The sequence below is a fragment of the Cynocephalus volans genome, chromosome 3 (assembly GCF_027409185.1).
Source record: "Cynocephalus volans isolate mCynVol1 chromosome 3, mCynVol1.pri, whole genome shotgun sequence".
NCBI classification, from domain to species: domain Eukaryota; kingdom Metazoa; phylum Chordata; class Mammalia; order Dermoptera; family Cynocephalidae; genus Cynocephalus; species Cynocephalus volans.
In genome coordinates this window covers 143,860,016-143,876,499 of record NC_084462.1, presented here as the reverse complement: position 1 = coordinate 143,876,499, position 16,484 = coordinate 143,860,016, and the positions used below count along the sequence as shown (strand labels likewise).

The 16,484-nt window shown below is 40.4% G+C and overlaps 1 protein-coding gene across 1 annotated transcript in view; it reads right to left on the bottom strand.

Annotated features, from left to right (window-relative positions):
• PRKCH (protein kinase C eta) overlaps positions 1-16,484 on the bottom strand; it is a 231,878-nt gene that overhangs the window by 21,383 nt on the left and 194,011 nt on the right. Inside the window, exons 11-12 of the mRNA XM_063089164.1 lie at positions 1,875-2,013; positions 1,031-1,219 (exon numbers count right to left, since the gene is read on the bottom strand). Of these exons, the coding sequence (XP_062945234.1) occupies positions 1,031-1,219; positions 1,875-2,013 (328 nt within the window). The remainder of the gene's footprint in view (positions 1-1,030; positions 1,220-1,874; positions 2,014-16,484) is intronic.

Here is a 16,484-nt window from a genome sequence, read left to right as displayed (position 1 = left end):
ACATGAGCGTGAGATCAATATTTGCCTGAGAAGGGTTTCTGTGATTATTTCTCTTTTAGTGATGTGGAGAATTCTCAGGAACAATCATGCCTTCAGCCTGAGTACACAGTGACCTGCATACAAACTGTTTTCAAAATGGCACTGATTACAAAGCTGGAGATTTCTAAAGAGAAACAAGTCTTTCAACAAGAAAGCTAATATTTCCCAAATTCAGCTTTCTGTCTCAAATCACTGGAAAGGATATAACTTGAAGAAAGGAATTCTTATCCCACAGATACTATCCAACAGAGAATGGATTGTTCTGATTTTTTACTTGAATAGATCTTTTATTCATTTTTATACCCCTCTCTACATATAGCAGGTGAAAACGCATGATTTTTGAACTCAACTAATATAGTTACAGAACTGATCCAAATTACATATACTTTCTTATCTTCAACATAAAGGCATCAAACTCATGTTTCTTCCTCACTTCAAAGTAAGGCATCCAGCCTAGTGCCTTTAATGCAAATAAAAACAGACTTTCTCAACATGATACGTTACCACGTTGCACCTGAATTGTGTGCTTGGCACTGGCTCACATAAGGAAAACATGGAGGCAAAAGAGATCTGCAGATGTTTGGAAAACTTCCCTTCTCCTCTCCTAGCTTTAAGGACCCTTCGTCCTGCTACTTGGACGTTGCTGACAGAAACACGACTGATATCATAACGAACAGGGAATGGCATCCACTTGACCCAACAACATGGCATGGCCTGACTATATCGCTTCACCTCAACTAAAGTCATAAGTGCTGGAAATACTTGATATGTGGCAAATGAAGCTATCAACTGCTAGCGCAGTTGGCCTAGAAATAACTATTGCATAAGAGAGGAAAAAAACAGTCTGGGAGAACGCTGGTTCTTTGATTTTTTAGATTAGAACACGAATCTTAGTTAGGGCTGGTAGCTTACTGGTGGGAGGTATTAAAAAAAGACACAAGAAGCACATACAGCAAGCTGGTTTGCCGCTGGATGGATAAGTCCAACTTACAGATTTTAGGATCCCTGTGGCATCTTCATGCAGCCAGGTTGGGTAGACCACTTCATCATTCAGGATGGCCTCAAAGAGGTCATCTTCATTCTCAGCCTCAAAGGGTGCATGGCCACAGAGCATCTCGTACAGCAACACACCCATGGCCCACCAATCCACTGCGGGTCCGTACAGCATTTCCTGGAGGATCTGTGCAAAGAGGGCAGCATGACAAGTGCTTCGTGTATTAGATTAACAAATGTGTTCTTATGACTAGAGAACGTGACAGATTAGGAAATATCAAAGTAAAAAAAAAAAAACCGAAGTCTCCAGTTCTGGCATGCATGTTTCATTCCATCTCTATAGAGTGGTATGTTTTCCCTGTGGTCAACTCAGAGACATGGCACCTTCCCACCTGGGAGATCAAACATATATGACGTGTTTGGGTCAAGATGGCACATACGGATCCAAAATAGAAAGGACTTTGGAAATATATCAATGCAGAAGCAAGAGGAGACTGAGTCCACTCACTCACAGGGGAAAGATTTAAGAGCTTTTCTTTAGTTCTGTTAGATGAAGCTGGGATTAAATCACGACTAGAGACAAAGAGGAAAATAAATAGCCATGAGGGAGCATACCTTGTCTTTCTTCAGGGCTAAAGCCTACATTTTTAACTTAAATTCTTAGTTAGAGGAACCTGGAACATTTTCAGCCATCATTCACCAATGAGCCATGAATAAACCTGAAGGTGTCAGCTTTCAGTGCCGTCTGCAAAGCTGCAGCACACAAAAGCAGCCTGTAGCATTTCTGGTCAGGGCTACCGTAGAGCTCAGATTTCAAAAGCCATGCAAGCAGTTGCACTCACCTCTGGAGCAATATAGTCAGGGGTGCCACAGAAGGTGGCCGTGGTGACTCCATTACAAATGCCCTCCTTGCACATCCCAAAGTCTGCCAGTTTACAGTGACCCTCATGGTCCAATAGTACATTGTCCAGTTTCAAATCTCTGAAAAAAACAAAAAGCAGCATAAGATAGAGCAGTCAGGCTCCAAACCATCCACCTGGAAGAGTTGGCTCCACAAAAGCAGACTGGTCAAGAGCAGAGGTCATGGCAACAGTGTTTGGATGCTCAAAGAATTTTGCTTGTTGACTTTATGGAGGGCCAAAGAACTAAAACATCTGCTTATTATGAGAGTTTTTTGAGAAAGTTAGACAAGACTTTCGCAGAAAAATACACAGAAAGTTTCACTAGAGAGTCCTTCTCCACCACAGCAATGCTCCTGCGCATCCTCTTATCAAACAGGGGCAATGTGGTGAGAGTTTCCATGGAGATTAGGCAACCAATTTACAGTCCAGATTTGGCTCATTCTGACTTTTTGTCTCCTAATCTTAAAAAAATATCTTTAAAGGGCACTCATTTTTCTTCAGCTAATAATAAAAAGAAGACTGAGTTGACATGATTAAACTCTCAGGACCCTCGGTTCTTTAACTATGGTCTAAACGGCTGGTATCATCACTTACTAAAATGTCCTGAACTTGATAGAGCTTACATTGAGAAATAAAGTTTATATTTATTTTTATCTAATTCCATTTTTCCATGAACTTCTTCAAGTCCCTCATGTACACACACACACACACACACACACACACACACACACACACACACACAGAGAGAGAGAGAACCCACCAAGTGCTGTATAACACAAGTGGCATAATGGAAGTATGAACCAAGCTTTGTGAGAGAAATATACAATGGAACAATTCCAGTGGGAGGAGAGGGACAGCTTCACAGTAGAAGCAGATATTGAGCTGGGTCTGAAAGTCTGAGTCAGAGTCTCCCAGGAGAAGGTTGGGGTGGGGGGAGGGGAACTGTGTGTGAGAAGGTTGCTGTAGGCAGGTGGATGGAGCAGGTGCCTAGAGGCACGGATGTCAGATGGGCTCAGAGAACCCTGCGTGGTGGAGTGAGGCCAGGGAGGCAGCCCACACAGGAACATTGGGGCCATGAAAAATCTCAGGACTAGAGAGAGAAGTTAGGTTCTTCAAACTGGGAAGAGTCCTGAATGTCACACTAAGGAATTTTGATATCTAGATATTAGGCAAAAGGGACTCATTGAAGCTTCCCTAATTAAGGGAGTATCTGGTTTTCAGCTGAATAAGAAAAGATCACCTAGGGGTAGCTGAAACAGTCCAGGGAAGATATGTTGAGACCTGAATGAGGGCACCATGGACTGGAAAGTGGGGGGTCAGTAAGGGGAAAACAAACAGAGCTTCCATGAAAGTGAATCAGTAATGACTTATAACCACTTAGAGGTAGACCAGAGAGAAGCAGCAGAAACGATGACTCCTGGGTTTCTCAGATTCAGTGGGTTAGTGGGGATGTTAGTAAACATGAAAAGGAAAAACAGGAGTAAGAATAGGGTTGGTTTGGGTGTACTGCAGGTACACAAGAAGCCTAGAAGATTATGGGGAGCACAAGACAAAGGTACTTTCCACCCTTCCCCAACCACTGAGACAGAATCCACTTGAAGGAAGTGAATTTTCAGCAGTAGAACCGTTTGGTAAAAAGCCCTCAAGGTAGGCAGGAACATGGCTGTATACTGATCCAACTGTCTGTAAATAAAAGGCAGTGCCCTCCAAAAACAAGCCCCTCCCCAGTGCAGGCTGGGACATGTGCTTATCTCATTGTCACCCCTATCCCAGGCACTGTTCCAGAGGGAGGCTGGTAACTACAGCAGGCTGGGAAGGAGTCCTACAGAGCCACACAGCTGCCAGCCCCCCAGGCACAGTGGAGAGGACGAGGAGCAGCCTGGCCTGTTAGGGAATACATCCATGCTTTGCTCTTTTAAGGAATGACATGCTCAGAGCAAACCACATGGGCTTATCAGTGAGGAGGAGGCTGCACATCAAGAGGGGGATACCAGGTGACCTGGAGATTTGCAGTTACTGCCAGTGCGTGAAGCTGCTATGGCCTTGGATTACTCAGTTGGGGGCAATGGTGTCCCCTCTTTGCAGCATCTTCACAGTGGCTGGAGCCGACTGCTCTCCTGAAGCTTCATATTCACAGTGGGCTGTGTTGGGACACTCATGGTTCTGTTTTCCTATCTTTGGTCTGAGAATAAAAGGTCTGTTGGCCCACATGGACCAAGGGAAAAGGTTGGGATCACCTTGCAGGCTCACAGGAGGTAGAAGATGCCAGAACTGGCGTGACCGGTTCCCATATAGCACCCTGGGAGTGGATACAGCCTGGCCACATAGGTCTTATAGACAGTGGTCACTGGAGAACGCCCAGGAATGAAAATCAATTCCCGTTTTCCAGGAATCACCAATAAGTGGCACAGACCAGTGGGAACACAGAACAGACCTTCTGTCTGGTCTCTGGTCCCAGCAGTGGTCTCCTTGGGCATCAGGGGCGTGAGGCAAACGTGCGCCCAGTACCTGCGCACCTTCTACAGCTGAGCAAGACTTCCCCGCCTCTAAACCAAGCCAGGCCCCCAAATCAGCCTCTGCCCCCCTCTTCATGCAGATGCCAGTTCCCACAGGGGTGACGGCCTTCAGTGGGCTGGGATGTTTGGAAGCCGTCTGCTCCCCTGCACCATCACACACACGCGATATGAGCATGACATGTTCAACGCACGTGAAGTTGGAATTGCAGAAGCATGGGTTGGGGGTAGGGGACGAGAATGACATGGTCAGGCCATGGGAGGGGGCCACTGCCAGAGCACCAGCTCTCTTGGTTGTTCTTCTACAAGTGGTTTCTGATTCGGGAGGCCCTGTATACACCAGGTCGCCTGGCTCCTCAGGGGCCGATGGCAAACATTAGTGAGGTGGCTGGCTGAGGTTAGCCATGCTAGTCTATGGCCCCGGGAGAGCAAGAAGCTGTAGGGGACTGAGCCTGTGAGGCCAATGGCTTTGTCAATGCCGTGTCCCAGCCCAGAGGTCCAGGCGTGTGTAGACCTGAGCACAGAGCACTCTCACTCACATTTCCAAACAAGGTTACTGAGTTTCTGAAATCTCCCGAAGCCATTATGCCTGCTGAGGTCTCAGAAAGGATCTTCTTGGGCAACAGAAACAAGTGCTAACATAAACCCCCAATGGTCTAAAGAGCTGATCTGCGATTGCTCAAGAGAGATGTGAGTAACTTCCCAGATAGGAGGGCTGAATGCTTATTACTCAGCTGCTGTCGCAGGCAGCAGGAATCGTGCAGGGAGAGAAAAGTGCTTTGTAATCATTTGTGTCAGACACCCATCGCAATCCCCTCTGCACAGAGAAGTCCTGGAGCTCAGCTCTCAGCAGACACACTTGAGCAGCACAGGGGTGCGACTCATCCTGCTCATACATAGGATGCCTGAGGCCGCGAAGACAGGTTAGACACCTTCATCCTGACTTTTTAGTCTAATTTTAGGCATTCTCAGACCTGTGCAAGTCCTGAGGGAAACACCAGAGCTGATTTCACACCAGGAGCCATCTAATGGGACAGAACTTTCAAATTGGGATCCCAAGAGGGTTCAATTAAGAGTATAATGTAATCCAAGGCTATCCGTTCTGCCCTGAGTTGAAATATCTCACGCCTCTACTGTGAAGACTAATGTCCCCAGACACATCAGTGTCAACTTCCCCTAGAGTGCTCATGTTTACGTCTATGATAGCACCCTCTGCACTGTATTCCAGAGGCTCTGTCTGTACACCTGTCTTCCCCCTTAGCCTTACCCCTTCCTAGCTGCAGCTCAGTCCTGGAAGAGGTGCTGACCACAGAGATAAACAGAGGTATTTCAGATGGACACCAGGGGAACTGCCCTGGCCAACTCAGAGCCCGTCTTACTTTCAGGGGAAGGAAGGAAGTTCCATAAACCTCAATGGGACTCTTGCTCCAAAGTAATTTAACTTATAAAAAGCCATGTGCTTTACCCCGTAGAGACAGATTCCAGAGAGAAAAGAAAAAAACCTGAAATAGAAGTTCCAGTTCTTTTTAATGAAGCTGGAGGAAGGAAACCATTGTAGGAGGAGCAATTATAAGCAAAGGGGACCAAGGAGAACACTTTCCCCTGGGTCGGCTTGCATCCAGGTGGAAGAGCAGAATGCGGACAGGGTTAGTTAGACAAATCCAAAGGCTACGGAGCCATTTATGGCCATGACCAGCTTCTACTCTAAGGGTAAATCATACGCTCATTCAAAAAAAAAAAAAAAAAAAGCAAAAGTATAAAGTCATCCAATGACTCCTGACTTTACTTGAAATATGCAGAGGTCAGTTTTTGGCTTTGGAGTTCCTCTGCCTTGTACGCCAACATGTAACTCAGCAGCAAAACTTAACAAGGCTATACAATGAAGATTGCAAGTTCATACAGGGCAGAGGCTCAGATTCTAAAATCTCCCAAACACAATTATGGGCTCACCACTCATTAGCTCACTGAGCACCAGTATTTAATAGCTATAGTTTTTGTCATGCAGGTATTGAAGGGTAGAAAGAGTTATTTTATCCTCTCTGCTTGCCTGAAAGGTACATTGTTCTTGCTGGGTAATCAGGGTTACTTAAAATGCCCACAGTAGTTTCAGAGAGAATTCCCAAGTGGTTGAAGACAAAGGAGATTCAGAAATTGGATTTATTTTGTTTCCACCATGAGCTATCCTGAGAGTAATAAAACAGAACAACATGAGTCTTACTGCTTAGATCACTAGAATAAGTTACTCCTCCAAAAGAAATAAAGGAAAAGTGAGCTGAGAGCTAGCTCCTTGAGCAAGAACGAGTCTAGGAGGCTATTCATATTCAGTAACTATTTTTTTCAATTTTTTATCATGGAAAATTTCAAACATAGACAAAAGAATAGAGAATAATACCACAAGTCCTGTATTGATCACAGCAGCTATTAATACATGCCCAATCTTGTTTCATCTATACATTTACTCCCTTCTTTCCTGATCCATCTTTTTCAGATTATTTTGAAGCAAATCCAAGATATAAAATTATCTCATCTATAAATATTTTAATAACTGAATCTAAAAGAAAATGATTCTTTAATAAACTACAACTTTGATACCAGTTATCATAAAATATATGGTCAGTATGTAATTATCAGTATATAGCTTATTTGGAGGGGCAGGGTGTTCAGAAAACTTGAAAAAAACTTTTGTGCAAAATAAGAGTAATAGTGTCATCAGTAGCTAACATATACTATATTGAATGTTTACCAAATGCTAAGTGCTTTCTCCATATTATCTTATTTCATCCTCAAAATAAACCAATGAAGTAGGCTGTACCCAAGATCATATAGCTAGTCAGGGGTAAAGTCAAGATTCGAACTCAGTGCTGCTTGACTTCCAAGGCCTGGGCTCATAAGCCATTACACCAGGCACACTCCCTTCTGTGGAGTGGTGTGTCTAAGTCACTCCTGTCAGGTTGTGTCCTGAGAGGACTTCACTAATGATCCAAGAACCACCTGACAAAACAATAAATATCCCACAATAGCCCTATAACAAAGGGATGTTTTATGCACATCACTGTGAAATACATAATCAAAATTCTGCAAAAAAATCTTTTTTTATCTTTTCTGCTTTGCTTCTTAGCTTGTGCATGGAGAAGGAGTTCAATGGATTTTATACAATCCTTGAGGGTGTAGGGGTGAGAGAGCACACGGCAAATATCGCTTTCGTGGTCAAATATTCAGAAGATAATTTGCTGCCCTCTTCTAAGGAGGAGAATCTGGCATGTGGGCAAGTGTTAAGAAGTGACATTTGCCAAAAAAGAGGATTTAGACTATGTTCTTAATTTCAAAACAGTATTTAGGTGCTTGGTTATTGTTGAAATTTTTTTCAAAGCAAGACTGATAGCATTAAATTGGTGAAAGAATTTTGAAAAGTCACTGAAATAGCAAAAGCCTAAAATGTGGTTTTATCACAACTGAGTACTGCCATTCATATATCACCTAACACAAGATATTCATCCCTTCACCCACCTAACAAATCTTTGAGTATCATCCATGAGCCAGACAATACACAAGGGGCTCAGGATACAACAGTCAGCAAAGGGGGTCCCATCCCTACCCTCAAGATTACTGTGTGGTGGGAGAGACAACCAGATAACCACTCAACTAAAACCGCAGTTATGAACTGTGATGAGTGCAATGAAGAGAAAATATGGGAATACATAATGGGAATTCCTGACCCAGTGCAGGGGAAAGATTTTCCAAGAAAGTGGCATTTGAGCTGAGCTATGAAGATTATCAGTCCAGTGAAGAGAGAGAAAGCAGGGAAATGAGGGTGAGGAGGAGTCCAGGCAGAGGGACAGTGGTGAGCACAGTCGAGAAATGAGGACGAGTGTGGCTGGAGTCCTGGGGAGCAGGTGGGGGTGGCACAAAGGAGGCAGGAGGTGGCAGGGTCCAGAGAAGGTGGGGTCCAGTGAGGGTTTCAGTCTTTAGCCCAGAAAGAGTGAGAAACCAGAGACAAGTCTTACACGGGGGAGGGATGGCATTAGGTTTGTGATTTTACAAGACTCCAGCTACAACATGGAGAACAGATAGGAGGGGTTGAGAAAGAACCTGAAGAGACCATTTGGGAAGTTTTTTTTTTTTTTTTTTTGCTTGTTTCCATAAAGTTATTGTTTGTTTATTTATTTATTATGAATATTCATGAGATACAAAGCTGATTGTCCCCCCCCCTCCTGCCCATGATGTGAGGGCCAGATTCATACTGGGGGCATACCCATTACCAGCATTTACTGTTGTACCGTTTGTCCCCTCCCAATTATCCCCCAACCTCCCTCCCCTTTCCCCTCTCCCCTCAACTCCAATTTGTAGCCCTAGGAATGTTCCCTCCTTCTGTTGGATCACGGCCCTGCTCTGGTCTTTCTTTCCTGCCTTCCTTTCTCTCAGCTCCCACAAATGAGTGAGCACATGTGGTATTTATCCCTCTGTGCTTTGCTTGTTTCACTCAACATAAGTTTCTCCAGGTTCATCCATGTTGTTGCAAATGGGAGTATTTCATTCTTTTTTATGGCAGAGTAGTATTCCACAGTGTATATATACCACAGTTTCCTCATCCAATCATCTATTGATGGACATTTAGGTTGGTTCCATATCTTGGCTATTGTAAACAGAGCTGCAATAAACATGGGAGTGCAGGTGTCTCTTCGACATGATGATTTCCATTCCTCTGGATATATACCCAAAAGAGGGATTGCTGGATCAGATGGAAGATCTATCTGTAGTTGTTTGAGAAACCTCCAAATTGTTTTCCAAAGTGGTTGTACTAATTTACAGTCCCACCAACAGTGCAGTAGTGTTCCCTTCTCTCTACACCCTCACCAGCATTTGTTATTCACCATCTTTTTTATCATAGCCAGTCTAACTGTTGTGAGGTGGTATCTCAATGTGGTTTTAATTTGCATTTCCCTGATGACTAGTGATGTTGAGCATTTTTTCATGTATCTGTTGCCATTTGTATGTCTTCCTTTGAAAAATGTCTATTCAGCTCCTTTGCCCATTTTTTAATTGGACTATTATTTTTTTTTACTATGTAATTGCGTGAGTTCCTTGTATATTGTGGATATTAATTCCTTGTCAGATGCATAGTTAGCAAAAATTTTCTCCCACTCTGTAGGTTGTCTTTTCACTCTGTTGATTGTTTCTTTTGCTGTGCAGAAACTTTTTAGTTTGATACAGTCCCATTTGTTTATTTTTTCTTTTGCTGCTTGTGCTTTCAGGCTCATGTTCATAAAGCCTGTTCCCTGACCTAACTGTTGAAGTGTTTCACCTATATTTTCCCTTAGTAATTTTATAGTTTTGGGTCTTATACCTAGGTCTTTAATCCATTTTGAGTTGATTTTAGTGTATGGTGAGAGATGCATATTTAGTTTCATTCTTCTGCATATGGATATCCAGTTTTCCCAGCACCACTTGTTGAGGAGGCAATCTTTTCCCCAATGTAGATTTTTGTTGCCTCTGTCTAACATCAGATGGCTATAAGCCTGAGGAGTGATTTCTGGGTTCTCTATTTTACTCCACTGATCTGAATGTCTATTTTTATACCATACTACCATGCTGTTTTGGTTACAACAGCTTTGTAGTATAATTTGAAGTCAGGCAGTTATGCCTCCATCTTTGTTTTTCTTACTCAGGATTGCTCTGGCTATTCGGGGTCTTTTGTTTTTCTATATGAAAGGTAAGATTGTTTTTCGTTTTCTATGAAGAATGTCATTGGTATTTTGATGGCGATTGCATTGAATTTATAGATCGCTTTGGGTAGTATAGACATTTTCACAATGTAAATTGTTCCAATCCAAGTGCATGGAATATCTTTCCATCTTTTTGTGTCTTCTTTAAATTTCTTTCAGAAGTGGTTTGTATTCTCAATGTAGAGGTCTTTCACATCCTTGGTTAAATTGATCCCTGGGTATCGTATTTTTTTGGTGACAATTGTAAATGGGCTTTCTTTATTTCTCTTTCTGTTAATTCATTATTTGAGTATATAAATGCTACTGATTTGGGGGCATTTATTCTGTATCCTGCAACATTATTGAAGTTATCAGCCAGCTCTAGGAGTTTTTTGATAGAGTCTTTAGGTTTTTCTATATATCATGTCATCTGCAAATACAGAAAGTTTGACTTCATCTTGTCCAATCTGGATTCCCTTTATTTCTTTCTCTTGTCTGATTGTCCTAGCTAGTACTTACAGTACTATGTTGAATAGAAGTGGTGAGAGTGGACATCCTTGTCTTGTTCCTGTCCTTAAAGGGAAGGCCTTCAATTTTTCCCCATTCAGAATAATACTGGCGGTGGGCTTGTCATAAATGGCTTTTATTGTGCTAAGATATTTTCCTTCTATGCCTAATTTGTTGAGAGTCTTTATCATGAAGAAATGCTGAATTTTGTCAAATGCTTTCTCAGCATCTATTGAGATAATCATACTGTTTTTGTCCTTGAACTTGTTGATGTGATTTATCACATTTATTGACTTTCATATGATGAACCATCCTTGCACCCCTGGGATGAATCCCTCTTGATCATAGCGTATAATTTTAAAAATATATTGCTGTATTCTAATTGTTAATATTTTGTTGAGGATTTTAGCATCTAGGTTCATCAATGATATTGGCTTATAATTTTCTTTTTTTGTTGTGTCTTTATCTGGTTTTGGTATCAGAGTTATGGTGGCCTCATAGAATGAGTTTAGGAGAGTAGCATCTGTTTCAATTGTTTGGAATAGTTTCATGAGAATTGGTATTAAGTCCTCTTTAAAAGTTTGATAGAATTCAGCTGTAAAGCCATCCAGACCTGGACTTTTTTGTTGGAAGATTGCTAATTACTGCTTCAATCTCCTTGCTTGTTATTGGTCTGTTCAGGTTTTCTATCTCTTCTTGGTTCAGTCTTGGTAATTTATATGTGTCTATAAACTTATCCATATCTTCCAGATTTTCAAATTTGTTGTCACACATTTGTTTATAATAGTCTCTAATGATTCGTTGTATTTCTGTGGTATCAGTTGTAATGTCTCCTTTTTCATTTCTGATTTTTATTTGGGTTTTCTCTGTCCTTTTTTTGTTAATCTAGCTAATGATGTGTCTATTTTGTTTATCTTCTTGAAAAACCAACTTTTAGCTTTGTTGATCTTTTCTATTGTTTTTTGGGTCTCTATTTCATTTAGTTCTGCTCTGATCTTATTTCTTTCCATCTACTGCCTTTAGGTTTGGATTGTTGCTGCTTTTCAAGTTCTTTGAGGCATAGTGTTAGGTCATTTATTTGAAGTCTTTCCATTTTTTGATATAAGCATTTACTGCAATAAATTTGCCTCTTGGTACTGCTTTTGCAGTATCCCACAAGTTTGGGTATGATGTATCTTTATTTTCATTAGTTTCTAGAAATTTTTTGATTCCCTGTTTAATTTCTTCTTGGAACCATAGGTCATTCAGGAGCCTATTATTTATTTATTTTCCATGTATTTATATAGCTTCCAGTGATTTGTTTATTGTTTATCTCCAGTTGTAGTCCATTGTGGTCTGAAAAAATTGTTGGAATGATTTCAATTTTTAAAAATTTGCTGAGACTAGGTTTGTGACCTAATATGTGGTCTATTCTGGAGAATGTACTGTGAGCTGATGAGAAGACAGTGTATTCTTTAGCTGTTGGGTAAAATGTTCAGTATATATCTGCCAAGTCCAGTTGGTCTAGAGTATAGATTAAATCCTGTGTCTCTTTGTTGACTTGTTGCCTGGAAGTCCTGTCCCACACTGAGAGAGGGGTGTTCAGATCACCCACTATTAATGTATTAGGTCCTATCTCTCTCCTTCTTTAGGTCTAAGAGTGTTTGCCTCGTATATCTGGGTGCTCTAGTATTGGGTGCAGACATGTTTATGATTGTTATGTCTTCTAGCTTCATAGTCCCCTTTATCATTATATAATGGCCTTCTTTGTCTTTTTAAATGTTTTTTGGTTTAAAGTCTATTTTGTCTGATATAAGAATAGCTACTCCTGCTTATTTTTGGTTTCCATTTGCATGGTATATCTTTTTCCATCTCTTCACTTTTAGTCTATGAGTGTCTTTACAGGTGAGGTGGGTCTCTTGAAGACAGCATATACTTGGGTTTAGCTTTTTAATCCAGTCAGTTAGTCTGTGTCTTTTCTTTTCTTTTTTTTTTTTTTTAATTTTATTTTGTTGATATACATTGTGGCTGATTATTGCTCCCCATCACCAAAACCTCCCTCCCTTCTCCCTCCCCCCTCCCCCCCAACAATGTCCTTTCTGTTTGCTTGTTGTATCAACTTCAAATAATTGTGGTTGTTATATCTTCTTCCCCCCCCCCCCCCGGTTTGTGTGTAGGTGTGTGTGTGTGTGTGTGTGTGTGTGTGAATTTATATATTAATTTTTAGCTCCCACCAATAAGTGAGAACATGTGGTATTTTTCTTTCTGTGCCTGACTTGTTTCACTTAATATAATTCTCTCAAGGTCCATCCATGTTGTTGCAAATGGCAGTATTTCATTCGTTTTTATAGCTGAGTAGTATTCCATTGTGTAGATGTACCACATTTTCCGTATCCACTCATCTGATGATGGGCATTTGGGCTGGTTCCAACCCTTGGCTATTGTAAAGAGTGCTGCGATAAACATTGGGAAACAGGTATACCTTCGACTTGATGATTTCCATTCCTCTGGGTATATACCCAACAGTGGGATAGCTGGGTCGTATGGTAGATCTATCTGCAATTGTTTGAGGAACCTCCATACCATTTTCCATAGAGGCTGCACCATTTTGCAGTCCCACCAACAATGTATGAGAGTTCCTTTTTCTCCGCAGCCTCGCCAGCATTTATCGTTCATAGTCTTTTGGATTTTAGCCATCCTAACTGGGGTTAGATGGTATCTCAATGTGGTTTTGATTTGCATTTCCCGGATGCTGAGTGATGTTGAGCATTTTTTCATATGTCTGTTGGCCATTTGTATATCTTCCTTAGAGAAATGCCTACTTAGCTCTTTTGCCCATTTTTTAATTGGGTTGCTTGTTTTCTTCTTGTACAGTTGTTTGAGTTCCTTATATATTCTGGATATTAATCCTTTGTCAGATGTATATTTTGCAAATAATTTCTCCCACTCTGTTGGTTGTCTTTTAACTCTTTTAATTGTTTCTTTTGCTGTGCAGAAGCTTTTTAGTTTGATATAATCCCATTTGTTTATTTTTCCTTTGGTTGCCCGTGCTTTTGGGGTCGTATTCATGAAGTCTGTGCCCAGTCCTATTTCCTGCAGTGTTTCTCCTATGTTTTCTTTAAGAAGTTTTATTGTTTCAGGGTGTATATTTAAATCCTTAATCCATTTTGAGTTGATTTTAGTATACGGCGAGAGGTATGGATCAAGTTTCATTCTCCTGCATATGGATATCCAGTTGTCCCAGCACCATTTGCTGAAGAGGCAGTCCGTTTGCCACTGAATAGGCTTGATGCCTTTGTCAAAGATCAGCTGACAGTAAGTGTGTGGGTTGATTTCTGGATTCTCTATTCTATTCCATTGGTCAGTGTGTCTGTTTTTATACCAGTACCATACTGTTTTGGTTATTATAGCTTTGTAGTATAGCTTAAAGTCAGGTAGTGTTATGCCTCCAGCTTTATTTTTTTTGCTCAGCATTGCTTTGGCTATGCGTGGTCTTTTATTGTTCCATATAAATGTCTGGATAGTTTTTTCCATTTCTGAGAAAAATGTCTTTGGAATTTTGATGGGGATTGCATTGAATTTGTATATCACTTTGGGTAGTATGGACATTTTCACTATGTTGATTCTTCCAATCCAAGAGCATGGGATATCTTTCCATCTTCTTGTATCCTCTCTAATTTCTCTCAGCAGTGTTTTGTAGTTCTCATTATAGAGATTTTTCACCTCCTTGGTTAACTCAATTCCTAAGTATTTTATTTTTTTGGTGGCTATTGTAAATGGGCAGGCTTTCTTGATTTCTCCTTCTGCATGTTCACTATTGGAGAAAAGAAATGCTACTGATTTTTGTGTGTTGATTTTGTATCCTGCTACTGTGCTGAAATCATTTATCAATTCCAACAGTTTTTTTGTAGAGGTTTTAGGCTGTTCGATATATAGGATCATGTCATCTGCAAACAGGGACAGTTTGACTTCATCTTTTCCAATCTGGATGCCCTTTATTTCCTTCTCTTCTCTGATTGCTCTGGCTAGTACTTCCAACACTATGTTGAATAAGAGTGGTGAGAGTGGGCATCCTTGTCTAGTTCCTGTTCTTAAAGGAAAAGCTTTCAGCTTTTCCCCATTCAGGATGATATTGGCTGTGGGTTTGGCATATATGGCTTTAATTATGTTGAGATACTTTCCCTCTATACCTAACTTATAGAGGGTCTTTGTCATGAATGAGTGCTGAACTTTATCAAATGCTTTTTCAGCATCTATAGAGATGATCATATGGTTCTTGTGTTTGAGTTTATTAATATGGTGTATCACATTTATTGATTTGCGTATGTTGAACCAACCTTGCATCCCTGGGATGAATCCCACTTGATCGTGATGAATAATTTTTCGTATGTGTTGCTGTATTCTGTTTGCTAGTAATTTAGTGAGGATTTTTGCATCTATATTCATCAAGGATATTGGCCTGTAGTTTTCTTTTTTGGCTATATCTTTACCTGGTTTTGGTATCAGGATGATGTTTGCTTCATAGAATGAGTTTGGGAGATTTGCGTCCGTTTCAATCTTTTGGAATAGTTTGTAAAGAATCGGTGTCAATTCCTGTTTGAATGTTTGGTAAAATTCTGCTGTGAATCCATCTGGTCCTGGGCTTTTCTTTGTTGGGAGCCTACTGATAACAGCTTCAATCTCCTTTATTGTTATTGGTCTGTTCAAATTTTCTACATCTTCACGGTTCAGTTTTGGGAGCTTGTGTGTGTCCAGAAATTTATCCATTTCCTCCAGATTTTCAAATTTGTTGGCGTATAGTTGTTTATAGTAGTCTCGAATGATTCCTTGTATTTCAGATGAATCAGTTGTAATATCGCCTTTTTCATTTCTAATTTTGGTTATTTGGGTCTTCTCTCTTCTTTTTTTTGTTAGCCATGCTAATGGTTTGTCAATTTTATTTATCTTTTCAAAAAACCAACTTTTTGATTCGTTGATCTTTTGAATTGTTTTTTGGTTTTCAATTTCATTCAGTTCTGCTCTGATCTTAATGATTTCTTTCCGTCTGCTAACTTTAGGTTTGGATTGTTCTTGTTTTTCTAGTTCTTTAAGGTGAAGTGTTAGGTTGTTCACTTGCCATCTTTCTATTCTTCTGAAGTGGGCGTTTAATGCAATAAATTTTCCCCTCAATACTGCTTTTGCAGTATCCCACAGGTTTTGGTATGATGTATCATTGTTTTCATTAGTTTCAATAAATTTTTTGATTTCCTGCTTGATTTCTTCTTGGACCCATATGTCATTAAGTAGAATGCTGTTTAATTTCCATGTGTTTGTATATTTTCCAGAGTTTCGTTTGTTATTAATTTCTAGTTTTAATCCATTGTGGTCTGAGAAGATACATGGGATAATTGCAATGTTTTTGAATTTATTGAGACTTGATTTGTGACCTAATATGTGATCTATCCTGGAGAATGATCCATGTGCTGCTGAGAAGAATGAATATTCTGAGGTTGTTGGGTGGAATGTTCTGTAGATATCTGCCAATTCCAATTGGTCTAGAGTCTTGTTTAGATCTTGTGTTTCTCTACTGATTCTTTGCCTAGATGATCTGTCTAATATTGATAGTGGGGTGTTCAGGTCCCCTGCTATTATGGTATTAGTGTCTATTTCCTTCTTTAGGTCTAATAGAGTTTGTTTTATAAATCTGGCTGCTCCAACATTGGGTGCATACATATTTATGATTGTTATGTCTTCTTGATGGATCAGTCCTTTTATCATTAAGTATTGTCCCTCATTGTCTCTTTTTATGGTTTTTAGTTTAAAGTCTATTTTGTCAGATATAAGAATAGCTACTCCAGCTCGTTTTTCTT